Source organism: Xyrauchen texanus, chromosome 48 (genome assembly GCF_025860055.1).
Source record: "Xyrauchen texanus isolate HMW12.3.18 chromosome 48, RBS_HiC_50CHRs, whole genome shotgun sequence".
NCBI lineage: Eukaryota > Metazoa > Chordata > Actinopteri > Cypriniformes > Catostomidae > Xyrauchen > Xyrauchen texanus.
In genome coordinates, this window is record NC_068323.1 from 20,443,510 (window position 1) to 20,465,229 (window position 21,720).

Genomic DNA, 21,720 nt, shown 5'->3' on the forward strand with positions numbered 1-21,720 from the left:
TGGAAGAAATATCGATTACGGTACCTTCCTAAACCCCTGTCGCACTGCAACAAAGTCTTACATTAGTGGAATGGATTTGTTGCAATGGACTTGCAAAATGGGACCATTTTGACAGCTGAAAAAGGCAAAGATATTCATTTGTGAAATAGGCATGACTTAAATTGTGACTCCAATATGTCCACTGTTGATTTTTAACAGATTGTCCCATATTTGATCATAGATCGCACGTTGTGTTAATATCCCTTGCTTCTATATTCACTTGATCCAAACCAAAGACTCCTTTATTCCCTCCTCATTCCCAGCCATTATTCTCCCCTGAACATCAACTAAGTTCATAGAGAGTCCTTCATAGCGCTCGCTGGGTGTTTGTGCATGCGTGTGTATCTACTGTATGTGAGGGTGAGTCCTCTCTCCAACCCGTGTTCTGTCCAACTGTGTCTTCCCCTTTAGGACACTTCTCGATGCACTTTGATGCTTTCCATCACCAGATCAGCGAACTCCCTCCAGCTCTCCCTGCACGCTCCTTAAGAAAGGTATCCTCCGCCTAGATGTGTCCTGTACAGTTTAGTCTATGGCATGTATGTCCCCGCTAGCATCCATAGCCTTGCATCCTGTTGACTTTAATGTTAACCTAACCTTAACCCCACCTGTTGTCCAATCAAAACCTAAGATGATTTGTACTCCAATCTGTCTCTGGAAATAAAATGTGGGATATTTTTTGTATCCTTAAGATGATAATGTGTTTTGGGGTAATGTAATTGTTACTTCAGTGCATTTGTTTCATATGCATTTGTGTATGTATAGAATGCATATGTATGTGTCAATACAAGCATTGTGTATGTCTATGTGTGTCTGGATGAAAGTCTTTCTAAACTCTTTTAACAAAGGGATCTCAGTAGGATGAAAAAGGGGTCATTTTAGCCAGGTAGGATATATCTTTGATGTTTGAAATAGATGGGTAAAAAAAAAGAAAAGAAATACTTGGATGTTGCATTTATCCAGAATGCACAGATAAACAGAAAGTAAAAATGGAAAGAACTTATTGTGAAGACATTTAGAGACCAAAAAATATTATTGGTATTGTGAAAAAAAAAATATTCATGAAACATTACACAAATTCTCATGGACACTCAACCTTAATGCAGAGTTCAGGCCCATCTGTGAACAAACTAACCTGAAGCAGCTAATCAAGGTTTTGAATGCAGACCTCAAAAGGCCACTGGAAAAATTACACCATTGAGGCACCTTTGGTATGCTGTTTCCAGTGTACTTTGGTTTGGGATGCAGTAAATCAAAATCTCACATTACTATTTAGGAAAGATAGGGTGCAAAGTGGAACACTGCCTTTACTGAGCACCCTTGCTCTTAAAGTATATTTCCCCAATGTGACTTTGCAGAGTGGATAATCTACCCTTTGATTTCTTATACCATCTGACAATATGTCATTATATGCCTCCTTGTTCATCCTACTTGCATTGTACTTGTGAAATCATTGCTACAGAAAAGATGTTAGTGTGATATAATGAATATATAAAGCATCTCCTTTTGATCCTCACCAGTCTCCCCTGAACCCTATACCTGCCTCGCCCACCAGTCCACAATCAGGCCTGGATGGCAGTAACTCCACCTTGTCCGGCAGCGCCAGTAGTGGCGTCTCCTCCTTGAGTGAGAGCAACTTTACCCAGTCCACTTCTGAGCCTCCAGCGCGAGCCGACACCCTGGACTCAATGCCGAGCAGCCAGGCCTGGACCACGGACACGGAGGAAGCCGAGAGCCCCTACCTCCCTGTTCGCTACAGCATCTCTGAGCCCGATGTTCTGGACCCTCTCAAGCCAGCTCCATGCCGTAGTCTTTCAGCCCCATTAGGCATAACCCCAGGGATGCCCCCCGATGGGCACCTCCACCATCATCTCCACCTTCACCACCACCACCCACATGCAATTCACATCACCCACCCCCACTACCATCACCACGAGCCTCCACCCGCTCTGCCCCCCAAACCCTACCTGAGGGAGGGGTGCATCCCTGAAGAGGATCTGAGGCCAGTTCCAAGACCCATGCTCCGCAAGATCTCCCAGCCTCTGCTCACTAACAAGGAGGAACAAGCCAAGGTGGCCTGGGAACATGGCATCAGTGAAGAATAGAAGAAGAATACAGTTTGGTTGACCACTGACTTTGGCGTGATGGGTGGTCGGGTTTTGGGAATGATGATGCCCCAAAGCAGTGACTGGTTTAGAACTTTCTGCTCTAGTTCCAGTATATTCAGTGTAGGTCTTTTAAACTTTTTTTCAGAAATGCTTGCGATGTTGCTGAGCTTCTACATGCTAGTGGAAATTTTATGTTTTTGTACTACTTTGGTGTTGTATGGGTGTTGCCCAGGAACATTAAGTTCAAAGTGCTAGGACCATGCCACTTCCACTCAAACGTTTGTGTATTGATGAGATGACCCAGACAGGGTAATGCAGAAGTAATAGATCCAAGAGTTTCATGCCCTCAGACATGTATACATCTCCTCTCAAGTTGTTAACACTTCATAATTATCATTCCAATAGTTCCGATTGACAACATTAAGCACTTTTCCAATATTGGGCCGAATGGTTCTGATCATGGTAATGGTTCTAGTAGCATTTCCACTTAAGCATGCTTTGGTAAGGTGCAATTACAAACTGTTCCTGGCTCAGATTTCTCAGCACAGTAAGCTAACCATTCTCAGGACACAGAACCATGCTGGTGGAATGGCTTTAGTATGTGGCAACTCACAACTGGTCACTTGCTCAGTCAGTTTATTGGATGCACTAAACAGCACTACAGTGAAAAACTAAACTGTAACCGTGCCAACAAGACCAGATCAGAATGGAACGGCATGGATCCATAATGAGAACCATTCAGCCGTGAAAAACCATCTATACATCATCAAATTATTGAGTGTTGACAAACCTTGCAGGAAATTCTATTTGGGGTGCACTTTAGTACTCAAACTTGGAGCACCAAAAAAAAAAACTTATTTGATTTAACTTTTTTCCAAAATGATCATTTAAAAATATGCTAGCAGAGACTGGTTCAGTGGTTTCTTAGATGGCTAAAATTCAAATTAAAGGTGGGGTATGTGATTTTCTTTTTTGACCATTTTTTCAAAATAACTTGAAATCCTATTCCTAACCCACTTACTGGCTGTAAATTAGAAGCACTGAAATGAAAATTAAGCAATTTAATCATCTGTGGAACGGGCAGGACTCGAAAAACTCCAGCCGATCATTTTCAAGACCATCTAGAATCATTGGACAGAAAATGTGTCAATCAAACGGTCGTACCATGCCCCCTCCCCCACCACCCTGGCGCAGCGTGTCCGTTCGTCATCAGCTGCTTTCAGATGGAGCGGCATTTACTACACAGAGCTGTAGTTCATCACTGACAAGCTGGGCAATTTACCCTTCATTATCACGGCCCAGCTTGTTAGTGAACTACGGCTCTGTGTAGTATCGCCGCTCCATCTGAAAGCAGCTGATGGCGATTTACTAATCAATGAATGCACTTTATGTTATGTGCTTTACTGACGAGATGCGCATAACAATCTCATCTGATAACGTTTTATCGGTCAGCCCTATATTTAGCCATAAACTTCGGTGACAACCAGGACGTCCAATATATTTTTATATATTTTATATTTATACAATATATATTTACATTTCAAAAACATAAATTTTCTAACAATACTAATGATTTATGTGACTGTTGAATGTTAATAATATCTGGTGCAACTTACCGCTGAATGTTGTGCCATGTTGACGGTCTTAGCAGGTAAATGGTGACGTCATGCAGAAACTCCAACCTATGCTAGCCTGGCTCGCTCTCGCGCGTCTGAGTTTTCGCTCGTGCATGATTGCGCGTCCATGTTTTTCGAATGGGTGGAGTCAGGGCCAGCGTTGGAGGAGAGAAGGTAGGACCTTATGAGTTGTGTATTTTCAAAATCTGCCGGCCGTTTTGCAAATCACATACCCCACCTTTAAGTTAACTTGCTTCTCACTGACCCAAATATGGGTGGATTTCAGAATATCTTTGAATATATCCAAATCATGTAAACATGCTCATATTCTCTGAGAGGATTTTTACCACCCGATCCAATGCAAGAGCCTCAAACGTCTTTTCATTAACACAGAGGTTGATTTAACATAGCAAATACTTCATTACAGAACTAAAAACACTTAACAAAACGTCTGCTACCTCCTGCTCAGTTGCGGGAAGCTTCTCCTGAGAGAAGCTGCTTTGATTTGACAGTAAGAGGCTTTTACAGTCTCCGTAAAGCCTCATTACACCCACAATATTGTTGTGCTGCGGAAGCAAATCAGTCACTTTGAACACTATTATCCCGTTATGCCAATAACACAACAGTCAAAGAGCTGTTCTATCAAAGCCATTCAATAGATGTCTCCTAATGGTAAAGCGGCTTTTGGTGTCTGCAGGTTTCTTGGGGATTTGATTTCCGTTCCTCTGAGTTGATGGTTTTCATAAAGAAGTATATATATTTTTAGATAGAGCTGTTATAAAATTCTAAGAATTTTATATAATTGTATATTAAACGAGATTGAATAAATATTGCTTAGATTATATCACAAATATTATGAAAGACTATTTCACACGTTGGATGGGTGGAAAAGAGGGAAAATTCACATGTGTGTCTCATGTTTTATTCAAGTTTAGGGACTTTGAAATGTCCTTAAGCTGCTGATAGATGCACACTCGATACTTAATGATGTTGCATAATAATTGTTGATGGCTTGAAAGTGTATGTTATTTAAAAAGCTTTTTTATGTACAATTGTGCATGTTCTCTTCAACGTTGGTGAATATATTGTCCTACATCACTTGAAGGGAGTGTCTGGTTTACATATGAATTGCATATCTACTCATCCTCACCATTAGCTCCCATTTAAAGTCACATGACACTGCTATTTTTTCTACTTTGGTCAACACACTGCTAATTGAGTCTGGGATAAATACTGTATATGTGGCAAAAATGGTAAAAACCTAAATCTGCAGGCCAATTTTTATTTTATTTTCAAGAGAAACGCAAGAATGGCCATTGTCCTCTTATTGAGACAATGCCCTAACTAGGTGCGACGCTATAAAGTGATGAATCACATGTTGATCTGAGTTCGTCGATCACTATGTTTCTGTCTTACTGTCACATTGTGCTTTTTAGCCCCACCCACAATTGATCCTAATTGGTCCAGAATCCTGCTTCAAATAGCTGTGCTCGTATCAAATATATCCTGATTGGCTGTGATTGTGTGGCATCCTGCAGCATTTTTCAGTTTCAGTGTGGAAATACTAAATACTTATCGTTGAAAACTTGTCATGTTGCACCAAGTTAGGGCACTTGTGAGACATTTCTTATTCACAGTAATCCACTGTAACTTTTTCATCTTTTATTATGGGCATTATCACATTGTGTACATTATTGTGAAATATATAATTTAACAATTTCATTGAATGCCATTTTACTCCTTTTTCTATATTGTTTTAGGTAGATAATTTCATACACATACACACATTTCATATTTATGGTTCATTTGGTTTGTCACTTCATTATCATTATGTTTTGGTTTTGAAGGTCTGGCATGCAATCACAAAATATACTCAAGGCAGCACATAGTATGAAAGCCCCATACTTGAAGGATATGAAAAGCAAGTATTTAGGTAATCATGGCAAGACTTTTTTATATGTGCATTTGTAATATAAAGACTGTACTTATCATAGTGAGGTATGTACAGAAATAAATGCATGCCAACTTATTAGAAGATAGTTCATCGCTTATGGCCTTTTTATGGCCAGAGAAAGCAAATACAAGTGTTGTCATAGAGGGCCTTCCGTAAATGTGGGAATCCATTCACCACCATCATATCTCCATTCTGTCTATTCCTCAAGTAAGGCTTAACTGGTGATGGTATACATATAAAGATTATATATTATTATTATTATTATTATTATTATTATTTACTCAATGATAAAGACATATAATGTGAAAAAATATTTGCGTTATATCTCCAAAGACATATAGACTTGGGTTTACTGATAGGTTAAGTTATTGGCATTAACCTTAAGGTTAATTCAAACGATATAAATATTTTCTATACACATTAAATACTGAGTGATCAGGGAAGGAATCTATGCAAAGATTGAGTTATATAAGAGTGTATATCCTGCTCGAGTATATCCAGGATGGCCCATTCTGTGAATATTAGCACTGATATATTAAAAAGCATATTTATTATTTTGAACATTTCTTTTTATTGCTTTCTAGACTTTGTGCATGTAAATATTGACTGACGGATACTGTGTGTCTTGGATTCATTCACAATCATAATTTTGCTTGCATATTCGAGCAAAAAGAAATAAAAGAAATAAAGAATAATAAAGTAGGCTATATTGTCACAATTCATTAAAACATACTTTTAATGAAGGTACTCATTTGGCACAAACGACCATGTAAAAATGAGTGTACATAAACATTACATGTTTGATATCTTGACGCACGCTGACAGAGTTTCGGATTGAGTTGCCCTGATCAACATCTATAATTCAAACTAGCTACTGTGTTCATATATACAGCATAATGTGTGAAATGCTATTAAAATATTTGGGTTTTTCTGTATTTTGCTTAGACAATTGGTGACTTGAATGAGGTAGATATTGTCATATGTTTTTGGAAGGTGAAATGGGTTAGCAAAGGGAAAACAGGAGATAAATGACTGGTATGCATTATGTGGTCATTGCACATTTGAAATACTGAGTAAAGGTGGGTAGTGAACACTCTGGCCTGCATTACAGTCGGTACCGCACCATGTCTGGCTTTATTTTGTGTAAATAATCCTTCGAAAGCTTTGTATTTATATGATCAAGAGGGACAAATCATGTATAGACCAAGATTAATTGTCTGCCTTGTACTTTCTGATGTAAATGTGTTTTTAAAACTAAAAGGTAAAAATGAAAAAGAAAAAAAAAAAAAAACTTCTTTCAATGGCCTAACCACTACAGTTATTTTGTGTATTTTCAATCGAAATCTGAAGAACGTTACGTTTTACCATGCAGAAATGCGAAAACCTTTGTACAAGTATTCTCAAATAATTTTTTTCTGTATATATTGTGCTAGCATGAATATATGTGGTGTGGATTTTATGTAAATACACACAATTTCTTCTTTTTTTTTTCCTTTTCACTTAACCGCTGTGACATGTAATTCATTAATAATGCTTAATATTAAAGAAAATGTTTTATCGACAAATTTTTGTCTCCCTTTTCTTTTCTTTGCAGGTGTAATCAAACCATTATTGTGTATTTTGTATAGACACAAAGAGAAATATCATCATTGAACTTTGAAATTGTGATTTCCAGCCCTGGAAAACTAATGACAATCAATATAAATAAAAATATCTTTAAAAATTGTGCTAACTAGGTGTGTAATACGTGAACATTGTAAATTATACACTTTTATTTCTCCATGTGGGATTGTTTTTAACAGTCAGTTAATTTATAAACATATACCTTCTCTTGACTAAACATCTCTTGAATATCTTTTGAGATATGGTTAGTTTGTCGCTTGCAATTTGTTGTCACAATGGAAGCCTGCTGTTTGACAATAATTTGAGAAGATTATATTTGTTTGAAATGTTAAATATTATCGTAAGTAATATTTTAAAAGTATAAAAGGCTATCAAAGTTTCAGCTAAATGCTAACGGCAAAACAGTTATGAAACAAAACCATCACAGTGAACTACAAACATGGCGGTGGTGCAAACGACACGTCATCAGCACGTAAATCGTCATCAGGAGAGTTCACCCTCAGAACCAATCAGAAGCCGCCAACTGGACTCACTCCCTGGATGAGCAGAACACATCCAGTCAGACGAGAGTGCGTGTTGGGCCGTCACGACACAGCCAATAGAATTACGAAGAGTGTAAGCTTAACCAATCGTGTGTGAGAGCAGGCGGGCCTTTAGAATAGGAAGTGCAGTTGAATTAGTACATTGCGTGCTCTCAAACCGGTATCAAATGATCGTTCATGACTGAGTCCAGCACTTTTTCATACTGTATTTAAGTAGTTAGACGCGTTATTTTGCTGGAATAATGTTATATTTAAGTGGTCTTTCGGTGGCACTGGCCCTGACGTTGGTGCCGAGCAGATGTGATGCTTTGAAAGATGGAGAGTGTGAAGGTGAGTACAGTATATTCACGTCCAATATGTTCGCATTCTAAACACATGTGTTGGACAATTTCCTGTCATAATCATCTAAGATAAATTATATATTTTTAGTTTATTTGATATATTTACTTTTATTGTTTCGTGTGTGTATATATATATGTATACAAATACATTTAAAAAATGTTATATTAGGATTTTTACAAATATTTAAAATATGTGAACAAACATACTATATATATATATATTAGTATGTTGGTTCACATATTTTAAATATTTGTAAAAATCCTAATATAACATTTTTTTAAATGTATTTGTTATTTTGTTTATATGTATTGTGCATTTATGGCACACACTTAATTTATGCAAACGTATTTTTTTTATTATATGTTTATTGTCATATTCTAGTAAGCGTTCGAATACATAATTGTACAGTATCAATAGAAACCCATGCCAATTAGCACACGCCTATGAAAGAGATAGTTCACCCAAAAATGAAAATTATCTCATAATTTACTCACCCTCATGCCATCCTAGATGTGAATAACTTTCTGTCTTCTGCTAAACACAAAGAAGATTTATTAAGAATATTTCAGCTCTGTTGGTCCATACAATGCAAGTGAATGGTGATCAGTCCTTTTGAACCTCCAAAAAGCACATAAAGGCAGTGTAAAATTAATGCACAACACCAGTGATTAAATCTATATGTTCAGTAGCCATATGATGGGTGTGGGTTAGAACCAGATCAATATTTAGGTCATTTGTTTTACTATAAATCTCCACCTTTGACCATCCCTAACCAATAGGTGGCAATATGCACAAAGAATGCAAATCGCCAAAAAACAAAAGAAGGTGAAAGTGGATATTTATAGTAAAAAGGACTTAAATATTGATCTGTTTCTCAGCTATATATAACTATAAGAAAGTTTTTTACTTTCAGATTGATATATGATGACACATTTTAAATATAACAATCAATCAGAATTAATATTTGTTTATAAGCTAGAGCATTAATTTTTACATATTTGAATTTAGAACTTAATATTTTCAAGTTCACACTTAAACTAACTTGTTCAGTGTTGAAAGTACTTTATTTATTAAACTACGAAATCTTTTTTTGTTTTAGTTTTTTTTCGGTAGAGGAAAGATTGTTAATTTAGATATAGGCCTATAAATTATGTATTCTGAAAATCATAAATGTGACCTATTTAACACTAACATTTTCTAGCACAGCAACTACAAAGAGTCAGGCAAAACCTGGAAAAATTATGATTTCCAGACCTAGCAATTAGTAAAACCGTAGTGGACATTTCTGTAGTGAATTCCCCGTTTTTCTAGTTATGCTCGGTTCAAATAAATGTACGTTTCCACATTATTTCCACAGTAGTGGCACTTAATTTTGACATGTGAACTTTTTAATTTATGAATTTGGCATTACAGTTTGTGTGGGATTCCTGGATCGGTTATACCAGTTACTTCAAGACAATGGTGTCAAGTTCAACAGTGAAGCCATTGAAAATGCTCTTCTGAAATCTTGCAAAGAAGCCAAAGGGAAAGAAAACCGCTTTGTAAGTGTATGTTTTGGTTGATTGTTTTATTCTGCATTATTTCAATGCATTTATACTGTATTCTGTTCTTGTGTGTGTGAAGTGTTATTATATAGGCGCAACAAGTGATGCAGCTACAAAAATAATCAATGAAGTTTCCAAACCTATGAGTTACCATATGCCAGCGGACAAGATCTGTGAAAAGCTGAAAAAGAAGGACAGTCAAATTTGTGAACTGAAATATGGTATGTTACGAAGTTAATTTGCTTATGAAAATACTTGCTTCTCTGTTGATCAATGTATTGCTGCTGTCTAGTGGTTGATTGATGTGGATATCAGATACCAAGAATTTACATGTGACCCTAAGTACTGTATGCCAGTATTTCAAAAATGGATTCTGTTTCCTCCGAAATGGAAAAAAATTATAATAATAATGTGTGAAATACCTTGAAGTTTACCTTTACAAAATACCTTTTAAACATAATTTTTTAAATGTGATGTTGGCTTTTATAAAATCCCTAAACCAATACCAAAATTATCAATTGCAACTCCTCTAAGAGCTTTCAAGCTACAACCACAAAACTTGGCAGAGACCTTCAGACTATACTTTCTTGGGTTGCCATGTTTTTTTATAACTGATCGGACTTACAGTTTTCCTGTAATGGACAATGGAAAATCTCAATCTCATAGAATCTCATTGACTGTTCAAACATGCCAGTGCTCTGTAATATAATCTTTGTGATTTCAAACTCCAACTGTCGAAACTAACTAACTTATCCACCTTTTCCCTGAATGCAGAAGTGTTCGGTTTTCGGTCTCCGGTGTTTTCACTCGCATCAGCATATATTCTTATTGAGTAATGCATTGTTTAAGGTATTACATTTGTCAAAATTGTCAAAAAAAAAACATGCCAATCCTTCGAGAGTCGAGATGACCGTTTTTTATAGACTTTGCCTCACCTGTGTGTAGATGACATGAAGTGATTGTGAGAGATAAGTTACGTTGATATCATGCATTTTTCTGAGTTATGACAGCCAATAAATGCACAAGTTAAGATTGAAATACATTTTTACACCAAGTAACACTTTTAGTTGTTGTTCTTCTCCTGATCACTCATTTTGGCAGTTTTTACTTTGTGTCTCAAGACCAGAAATACAAAACAGGCAATTAGAATCATCATAGAGCCGCCCAGTGATTGCTCGGGAAAACTATGGATTAACTATATAGAACATCATAGCCATAACAAAATGTTCTAGCAAGTCAGTCCACTGTCGGACATCTTTGGAACACTCTCGGGAGGCTATTTCCAGTCATGCCAGTGCAGCTTCGATCTACTTGAATGGATAAATACAAAAATCTCAAAAACGGTTGGTCAAGATTACGATCAAAGGTCATATTTCAAATCATCAATAAAATCTGACAATACTGGTATCACAAATTGTGATTCTTTCCCCGCATATTACGCTAATAAAATGCAATTTTCCCGGCTCGTGTAGCTAGTGCACGTTCTTGAGTTGATTGACAGGTGATGTATGTATCTAAAAGGTGATTGGCTCTTTAAACTGTAAGGCATGGCTTTCTTTCTACATCAGCTGACCGTTGGGTGCTCAGAGCTACTTCCAATTTCTCCCATTCATTTAAATAAAAGTGGCCCATTTCTGCTAAATAATCTCTGGCTATGACTAAAAACTAGCCAGAACACCCTCACAATCAAATAGAAAAGCTCAGCAACACCTAGCAACCATCCAGAACAGCCTGGAAATACCTAGCAACCAGCCAGAACACCCTAGAAATCAAATAGGAAAGCTCAACAACACCTAGCAACCATCCAGAACAGCCTGGCAATGCCTAGCAACCAGCCAGAACACCATAGAAATCAAAAAGAAAATCTCAGCAACACCTAGAAACCAGCCAGAACACCCTAGCAACCACTTGGTCTGTATACATTTCTGTTGGCCTGTATAACCTTTAAACTGCAAATGCTTAAAACTATTTAAAACGGGGCTTTGCCAAGCTAATATTGAAGTTTGTCTTGACAAACTTAACCAATCTAGTTGTAATTATTGTGCTTACTGTTTTCATGATCTCATATCTATTGAAAAACTCATGGAATATTTGCACTTTGAAAAATTCAAAGTGAAATCAGAGTTTATTACGAATGATTCCAGAATCTAAAATGATACACTTTTTTCTTAAGGCCAAAGTATACTTCGGTTTTCCACGTGACGCAAAATTCGCCATCATCTCAGAATGCGCGTAGCCCAGTTTTCAGTTTTTCTGCACACGTGCCTGCCATTGACTGGACTAAAGCATATCACAAACCAGTTGTAGCCTCAACCATTCATGAGACATAATGACACGTGGAAAAAAGAAGTATACCCTAGCATTAATTTTACTAGTTTGATTTGCCATCTACCCATTTATGTAATTTATAATATTGAATGAGTCAAACGGACCCTTATTTAACACCAAATGTACTCATTCCAAAAAAAAAAGATCATGCGTTGACCAGACTCTTGATAGTTTTTACAATTGAGTTAAGGAAGAACTCCCCCTTAATAGATATGTTTTTCTTCTAGATAAACAAGTGGACCTGAGCTCCGTCGACCTGAAGAAGCTGAAAGTGAAAGATCTGAAGAAGATTTTGGAGGAATGGGGAGAATCCTGCAAAGGATGTGTAGAGAAGTCTGACTTCATCCGCAAAATCAATGAGCTAATGCCCAAGTACGCGCCCAACGCGGCCAAGGCACGGACAGATCTGTAAACTTCCTAGAAATTATTGGACCCAGGCAGTGGCCAAAGGCATTTGGGGTGGAATATTTGCGCTGTGCTGCTGGCCGACCACCTAGCAGTGGGGTTAGCATTGTGTTGTCACTTTACCATGTCTCCAGGGGTAAACATCAAGAATTCAAATGCGCACTTTTCCATGCAAATACAAGACCTTTAATTTATGACTTGTGACTCTTGCAGGCTAGTTTTGACTAACACCCACCACAACCTGTGCTTGCCTCCTGATGTTATGGGTGATATAATTGACACACTTTGCATAGTTTGATTTGATATTTTTATTTTTGAAGGTGTAGGCTTTCTTAGTTGATTCGCATTATATGAAATAGCTGGGGGAATCTCGCCTTCAAAATGTGTGGGTCACTTTGAGTGGACTTTGCTGTAAAATGTGTTTATTACAGTTATACTGTCTTTTTCATTAAAAGAATAAAACAAATTTGTCTTGTCATATTATGTTTTTGAGGTTGTACTTTGAATATGTTATCTTTTTATGCCTTTGTCACAGCCATGAACTTTTGTATGTAAACCACAGTTTATTATCCAAATTACATTTCCCTTAGAGGATTAATAAAGCTTATTTGTCTACCTATATAAAATGTCATCTAAATGTATTTGTATAAATCACATTTCAAATGTTGGTACATTGAATATGTACTTGCACAGAATGTCGATTGCTTTCACTGGCTGTATTATGTAGTCACACTGGCTATTTTGGTAATTGCATACGACCTACAAACTATATTGCAGAATTTGTATGCTGTGCATATTATGCACGTTTTCTGAATTCATGCACGCCCAGATAACCAAATGCATTTTTCAAAATGTGCATTATACAATTGAGAATACTATTGCAGCATTGCATATTGAATACTGTTTCACCTACTTTTAAAAATACATAGTAGGCAGGATATCATACATACTTTGAGCATGTAATGGTTTTGTGTCCTTTTCCAAACATAGCCATTTTTACTCAACTCTTTAATGAATGACACTATTACGAAGGTTCTTAATATTAATTTGTGGCCTCAACATTTGATTTTTGATGTCATTGTTTTTTTAAATATCCAAATGATATAGTCATACATTTACATTGTTTAAATGATGCAAACAGAGTATAACATATAATAACAACAGTAATACATGCTCTGACGTGGGTGTTTTGGTGGTTTACCAGGACATTATTTTAGTTTACAAACTGGTTATTACAAGGGTATTATGCTATATGTTTTATGAGGACATGTCTAGTGTCCCTATAATCCAAATATTTTTTGGGGGGTAAATGTAAAACATTCACAAGTGTTTTGTGAGGGTTAGAGGATAGAATCTATAGTTCGTACAGTATAAAAATAATTATTTCTTTGGAGAATCCTCTTAATGTTAGCCGCACCAACGTGTGTGTGTGTGTTTATACAAAACACTAGTGTTGTTTAAATCAATTAATTATGTGAACATAAGGTTTGGGAGCCAGGCCATTTCATAGTAATTTATTTATTTTCCTGTTTTTGCCATTTTATATTTATGTGGAGGTTTTTCATAATTCACAACGTCACACGACGCAGACAGACGTCAGCGGAAGCTCCTCCCACTCATGGAACGCGCACATTCCTTTTGTCCAAGATGGCAGAAATGGTACTGTCTAGGCGACGCTAATGTTTGTCGCTTTTATTTTTTTATTCCTATAAATCAGCCTGCAGCCGAACACGTTTTCGTGCAAAATCTAGTTAAAGGTCTCCTCGCGAATTGCAACATCTCTTGGAGCCGTGAGATTTCACCTCGGAGCTGATTTTATATTTTTTCTGGAGCGGAGCATCACTGTAAAATGAAGCGGCAGGCCGAACGCGACGCGAGTCCGTCCAGGACGCTCACCAAACGCGTCCGCGAGCGAGACCGGGAGCGCGAACTCAACCCGCCGCTCGCGCTGCTGCTCGCCGAAAGCAGAACTTATCACAAACGTAGCCGCAGCAGGGAGCGGGAAAAACCGCGGGTTCGAGAAGAAAGAGAGAGTCTCCACCGCCCTTATCAAGAACTGGGTCTGTTGGGTCGAGCCCCGCTCCGAACAACAACAGTTCTGCCTAAAGGTAAGACCCCATCTGCAGACAAGGTGGGTACACGACTGGAATACAAGACACTACTTATAAGCAACCTTGGATCAACGATTTCTGATGAACACATAGAGGACGGACTGTTTCATGAATTTAAAAAGTTTGGGGATGTAAGCATCAAGCTGTCTCATACGCCTGAACTGGGTCGGATAGCTTATGTCAACTTTCGACACACGGAAAAGGCGCGGGAAGCACGCCACGCCAAAACCAGGTTGGTGCTGTATGACCGTCCACTTAAAGTTGAACCCATGTACATGAGGCGTCGCAGTTGCACGCCTCCTGATGTTAGTTATGTATCCATGCATGTTTCCGCCTACACATACAGGCAGCGTTCCCTTTCCCCGGGTGCTGGGGGAAGTGCTCTCAGAGATTTGAGACCTAGACATTATGTGGATGGTGTGGGGCTTAACAGGGACCGTGTTTTGGACTATTATAGTGCTTTGGAGGAGAGTCGTTGTGCATATGCATACCAGCTTCCTGAGGATGACTTAAAACCAGAGGATGATCAGAGAGCCACTCGGAATTTATTTATCGGCAACTTGGATCACAACATTTCAGAGGTAGAACTACGACAAGGCTTTGAAAAGTATGGAATTATTGAAGAAGTTGTGATCAAACGCCCTGCCCGTGGACAAGGTAGTGCTTATGCTTTTCTTAAATTTCAGAACTTGGATATGGCACACCGAGCCAAAGTGGCGATGCAGGGACGCATGATTAATGGTAATCCGATTAAGATTGGATATGGCAAGGCCAATCCCACGACTCGACTGTGGGTGGGCGGACTTGGTCCAAATGTCTCGCTGGCTGCTTTAGCCCGTGAGTTTGATCGCTTTGGGAGTATTCGAACCATAGACTACGTGAAAGGAGATAACTTTGCATACATTCATTATGAAAGCTTGGACGCAGCTCAGGCCGCCTGTGCGCAAATGCGTGGCTTCCCTCTTGGTGGTCCAAATTGTAGATTGCGTGTGGATTTTGCTAAGGACGAGGAAACAAGGCCATACCCTCAACAGTACCAGCCTCCTTTGCTCCCGCCTCCACATTTTGATGTTCTGCCTGATGGTTACGCACGTCACCGCAGCTTGGAAAGAGAGCTACGAGCAAGGACTCGTTCACCATCGCACCCTCTGTTCATGGAGCGAGAGCGCCTTTCTGACCGCGACTTGAGTCCGCTGAAGGGGCTTGAGCGGCGAGCAAACCCGGAGGTGTTTGGTCGGATTAGGCAGCACAGTCGAAGCAGTAGCAGGGAACACTGGCTAAAGGAGCGAGACCTGGAACACGGCGTAGGGAAAAACTGTGAGGAACGGCGCAAACGAAGGAGCCTCAGTCCCATAGAGCGACCCATCGAAGAGCGCAGAAAGTCAAAACTCCGGGGAGGGGCACCCTCAACTCCTGAGGACAGCCCAGACCGGGGATGCGGTCGCCTTCCAGACTCCACCTCTGAACCTCTAAATCACACTCCTGACATCAGCAGACACTCCAGTGATGGATGTCCCCTGCAGGATGAATCTTTGCATCAGAGGAGGAATAGTGAGCGTGATCGCAATCATCGCAAAAACGAGAGTGACCCTGACTCCCAGACTGACAAATCCAAAACTGACTCCAAAAAGCCCAGCACACTGTCTGAATACGCCCAGATGCTGAGTTGTGTGTGGCATGGTTCTCTTGTCCTTAAAAACAGCTGCTTCCCCACAAACATGCACATGCTTGAGGGAGGCGCAAGCTTTCTACACTCCCTCATGAGAGACAACCAAGCAGGCGGTTCCAAGATCACGCAACTTAAAATTGCTCAACGGCTAAGATTGGATCAGCCAAAACTGGATGAGGTGACTCGTCGCATCAAGCTGGGCAGCCCAGACGGTTACGCTGTCCTTCTCGCCGTCCAGGGGCCCATGGACCGGGATGCCCCTCCTCCAGAACCAGGCCTTCAGCATCGCCTTCTACGCAACTTGGTGACATACCTCAGAAACAAGCAGGCAGCAGGGGTCATCAGCCTGCCCCTCGGAGGTCCAAAAGAGAGGGAGATGGGGGGCATGTTGTATGCCTTCCCTCCTTGTGACTTCTCACAACAGTATCTTCAGACTGCTCTAAAAACTATCGGAAAACTCGAGGAAGAGCACATGGTCATTGTGGTTGTTAAAGACTCATCTTAACACTTCTATTCCAACACTTCACTTTCCACAGATATTATGCCTTTTTATTTTAGGTAGATGTACCTTTTTACTTTAAAGGGATAGTTCACCCAAAAATAAAAATTCTGTCATTTACTAATATTGTGTTCCATGGAAGAAGGTAAGTAGTACTGGTTTGAAGCAAGAAGGCGAGTAAAAGATTTTCAGAATTTTCCTTTTCGGGTGAGTTATCTATTTTACATGTCCACATAGTATACTAAACCAGCGTTCCCTTCTTAAAAGGTTTTGAAAATTTGAATAGCATTCCTCCAACAATATTTTTTAAAATAAAATAATACATTAGTTTTAAATTTGTTTTATATCAAGGGGTTTTAAATTTGTTTATCTCAGCAGTGTTCCAAATGTTCATTGTATGCTATTTACAAAACTTTTTTGAAGTTAAATCCAGAAGACAATTTGACTGAAGTGGTTTGTTTATAAGAAATATAAAGCAAATCGGGCCTCATTCCTGAAAAAAGAGCGTAACAAAATCAATGTAAATTGTTTTGTAAATTCATTGTTGCGAAAATTGTCACAACCATTAAGACCAATTCAAGAATGGGTTTGCAAACTATTTAATCTAATAATTTTTTCCAGTGTCTTGTGCATCAGGAACAGTGACGGCATTCAAGTGCAATCATTTTTTGTGGCTATTTCACTTCGTAGCACATTCACCTAACAGTCCTTCCCTCACCAATTACATCCATTTGACCATTTTTACTTACCAGATGGAGACCTAGACAAACGCATGTGTGCAAATCATATATAAATGATTTCTTAAGAAAATGGACTTGTGCAATTTAATGCAACGATTTATGTAAGAATGGTTTTACAAGCGATTTACACACTTGTGTTTAATGAATGCGGCCTAGTGACTTCAAATTCAAGTTTTCTAATTGATTTGTGGCTTTTTACTCTGCAAGAAACTCACTCACCTAACAGTTCTATGCTTCATCAGAAATATACAGTACTTGATATACTTTTTCCTTCATATCAGGTGAGGTGCTTGTGTCATAACTGATGGCATCTACCTCTTTAATCATGTAACACATCAGGTATGTTTGACATAATGAAGATGACGAAATGTCTGAGTCCACTGCAATTGTTTTGTGTCGTTTGTAATATGCAACAGAAGGTCATGTGACCATACGTGTATCTTTACTGATCAAGTACTTTATGGATCCAAACTCACTAATGTTGAAAATGTTCTGAACACTACAATTTAAGCTTGTGTAATGGTTTGTTTGTATACTGGAATGTCTGTTAAAGGGGTAGTTCACCCAAAAATGACAAATCTGTAAGAGAGTTTGTAAAGGTGACAGAATTTAAACTTTTTTTGGTGTACCATCCGTTTAAGCCTTAATTTTTTTTGACTGCCCTCCATTGAATGACTTTGCCATTTCATTTTTACCAGTGGTAAATTGAGCCAGTGTCTATTTTAAACAAGTGCTATTCTGGGAGTTTTAAAATGTCTAGCGATTGAGCTTCGGAATCATGTATAAACCTGAATCAAGTGTCATTTCTAGGTTTTCGATATTAATGAAGGGATTTTGAAAAATCCACCCACCAACACTACATCCCTTTGCACTGAAAGGTTATTTCCCATTGTTTCTTTTTAATTGTATTCTGCTATTTTACTCGCTCTTTATTTCAATCCTTTTTGTAATAGTTTTTTTCTAGGATTGTTTTTTTTGTGTCTGTATGCAAAATATGTATAGTATATAAACATGCAAGTAAGCATTTCATGTTCCTGTTTTTAAATCTTACCTCTGGTCTTTATTTTCAAATCAGTGCATTAAATTTGAACATTTAATAGCAAAGATGTCAGACCTGATTTCATAATGAAGATGAGCGGCCAACAAACATGATTTCTCATTGCAAAGCATACGTCCTGTCTCCATAGTTACCTCTCCATCTCATGTATTGCCTACAAAACAAGTTGTGAAGGTTAAAGTGGTATCCAGGCAACTGCATCCATCATTTAAAAAAACTTACAGATTCCAGAGTTCAAATGAGGCCTAGCTGTGCGAATGCGTGAATAACCACTAGGTGGCAGTGCCATCATAAACAACACTTAACTCATGAAACCAGCTCATCACTGCTGTGTAAGTGGGAAATTGCTCAAGGGAAAACAGTCATTGCTGTGCATATTAAACATGTGCTGAGACATTGTTGCTACATTTAACACCAATTTGAAAGCAGTCTTCATTTATACGCCCAATGCCAGCATGCAAATTAAGGAGTTCTGCATTTGGTATTTATGCTATTTGGTATATATGTTAGATCTACATGACACCTTAAAATTAACCTGTACTATACCCTTAATTAGCTCTTTTATCAATGTCAGATTGAGTGAATCTAAATTGATCAGGCCGCTGTTGTTGACCCCTGCTAGATCTTTATTCCTTAAGCTTTCCTGCTGACCAACTAACTCAAGAAGCCTAAGAGTCACTTAATTGACTGGACCGCCTGCTCTCAAGGTGTCAGGCAATTCATGGAAATTAGTCATTTATAGTGGATTTTGTGTTAGCACATTTCCACTTGCCAACAAATGTACTAAAGCAATCTGCTGTTCTGTGCTAGGGAACTGTAATTCATGGGTGTAAGGTTTTGATAGATAATGAACTGAATCATGGCCATTGTTATTGTGATTATTCAATTAACAATATATACGTATTCGTGTATGTATTACCTTTTTTAGTGCAAGGGATTTCCAATGTTATATAAAAGTTGCATTTTCAGTGTATTTTGGCCATAAATAATAGCATTCAATAACGTACAGTACACGATGAGCATTATTTAATTTCTAACAGATATTTAGGAAGTTTACATACATATATTAACTTTATACTATATTTATATCAAGTATATTTGCTAAATTACTTTGCTAAAGGACAATTGCTGTCAAATAATTTTGTAAAATGATGACCGCTAAAGGGCACAGCTACAGTTTGTCTTGGTAAAAAGCAATAAAATAAGTAAAAACATTTAAAAAGGCTATAGAAGATTATCACTGTTCATTTTCACTGAACACGTTGACCTTTTGTACCAAATGCCCCAATAGTGGATATATTGGAACTATATGGGGAAAGTTGTCACAATTAGACCTGTCATTAAACCAGTGGTATAGGGTTAATGCGAACATTGGGAGGTGAAGGCCCATTGTACGTGGGGGTCACTGTTTGTTCCTGGCAGGCAGTAGATGCCCTATCCAAGAGTTAAAACAAAAATATAACGATAGTGCAAATTTACTTTGGAGGGTAGAATTAACAAAGCTTAATCTTATTTAAGAGGGTTTTGATCTAATGTTTGAAACCAATATAGACAAACTCTGCTAGAGAAAACTTACATTTGCATAATTGGATTTAAAACTCCAAATCTTATTGTTGCTTGCAACAACATTCATGTGTGACATCTAGCCCCTGTCTCCCCAATATTATTGTAACATCAGCTGGAAAAACTGGTCAACTTGAAATTATTTTGTGTGGCGAAAGAGACTTCTGGGTGAAAAAAGAGATGCGAAACTAACACATGGAAATCGCGGTCCTGAGTCAAGTGTCAAATATAGGGTTTTGTTGTCATTATGCACATTTTTAATGGTTTTTAATATCCGCTGATATGTTATGATTAAACAATAAGAATCAAGCATTCCAGAGATACATGTAATAATGTTTGTTAATGACTTATTAATAAAAGTTAAGATGTATAGATTTTTTTTCCTCTTATCTTATGCAGTTCTTTTGAATTCTGATCCGCATCTTCGAAATTACATGGACACAAGATATTGTTACATCTTCTATCCAAACTTAAATTTCAAAGCACAGTGGCGGGCTAGACTGAATTCTCAAAACATAACAGTTTGTCACAGATGCCTTTTTTATTGACATTGATGGATCCTTTGAAGCAGCACTTGAAAGGGTTTTTTGGAAAAGCATCTTTCCATGGTGTGCTGAGACAGCAGCTAGCCTGACCTGTATATGTCTAATCGTTTTAGTATGCGCTGTTGCAGTGCAATACATTAATGTCCACAGTTCATTTCAACCCAGTAATATAATATTAATCAAAATGGCGAGACTTGGTGTTGATTTCTCAAACTAAACATGTCACGTTAAGGACTCTGGTCCTTAATGTGTTCTGCCTGAACAACAATTCATACAGATAAAATGAATTATGTTTCTGTAACAGTGGAACAGATATTTTGATATTCGAGGGTGAGAAAATAAACTATTGAAACTTGTTTTAATGAGAATACAATCATTAAAAATGTGTTTTAAATATTAGGTTGAGTAAATGGTGACAGAAAACCTGGGTGAGCTATTCCATTACTCTAATTCCATCTCATTACCTAATTGTTTTGACCTTTTGTTTACTCTGATCAATGCAAGGGTCACGAGTTTGTTCCCCCGGGTTAGGACAAGGCTCGGGTGTTTCGGGGGGTTGGCCAGTTCCCGGTAACAGTCCATCGACCCAGAGCACTTCACTGTAAGCTAGCCCGATGCTCTTACAGCCCAGGAAATGGAAGACAAAAGTAATGAAATATTAATGTGGATCATGAGAGGTCCAATGAAATCCATTAAAGCAGGAAAAATCAATGAAACATGGCCCCACAGCATCTCAGCTCTGACCGGATCTGGCGATGAGTATTCTTCGTCATTACGAACCCTTGGTAAGAGCATACAGGAACAAACCAATTCTAAAACACAGCATTTACTGACCCTTGGTTAAAGTTAATTAAAGTGATTGTTCACCAACATTAAAAACTCATTATTAACTCATGCCAAATTTCAAATTAACATCTAGGCTTGATGTTGACTGTTGTTTCTTATCATATATCCACAGATCAGCCAGAATATTTTACATCCAACATCAAAACTGATACCAAATCTGCTGCTGTAATCCCTAAGGTACATGCAAAG

General features: G+C 38.1%; 3 protein-coding genes across 3 annotated transcripts in view; all 3 read left to right on the forward strand.

Moving 5' to 3' along the window:
- Positions 1-3,320, forward strand: part of LOC127639758 (dedicator of cytokinesis protein 3-like) — a 232,045-nt gene extending 228,725 nt beyond the window's left edge. Inside the window, exons 54-55 of the mRNA XM_052121970.1 lie at positions 451-533; positions 1,560-3,320. Coding sequence (XP_051977930.1) covers positions 451-533; positions 1,560-2,144 — 668 coding nt within the window. The 3' untranslated portion in view covers positions 2,145-3,320. The remainder of the gene's footprint in view (positions 1-450; positions 534-1,559) is intronic.
- A 4,686-nt stretch (positions 3,321-8,006) lies between these two features.
- Positions 8,007-13,113, forward strand: LOC127639377 (mesencephalic astrocyte-derived neurotrophic factor-like). Its single transcript, XM_052121348.1, has 4 exons — positions 8,007-8,212; positions 9,638-9,765; positions 9,848-9,989; positions 12,324-13,113. Exons 1-4 carry the CDS (start codon positions 8,125-8,127, stop codon positions 12,506-12,508), a joined length of 543 nt encoding a protein of 180 aa, XP_051977308.1. The 5' UTR covers positions 8,007-8,124; the 3' UTR covers positions 12,509-13,113.
- Positions 13,114-14,156: 1,043 nt separating this feature from the next.
- LOC127639364 (putative RNA-binding protein 15B) lies at positions 14,157-19,143 on the forward strand. Its single transcript, XM_052121323.1, has one exon. The coding sequence runs from the start codon at positions 14,351-14,353 to the stop codon at positions 16,784-16,786; it is 2,436 nt and encodes an 811-aa protein (XP_051977283.1). The 5' UTR covers positions 14,157-14,350; the 3' UTR covers positions 16,787-19,143.
- Positions 19,144-21,720: the final 2,577 nt, after the last annotated feature.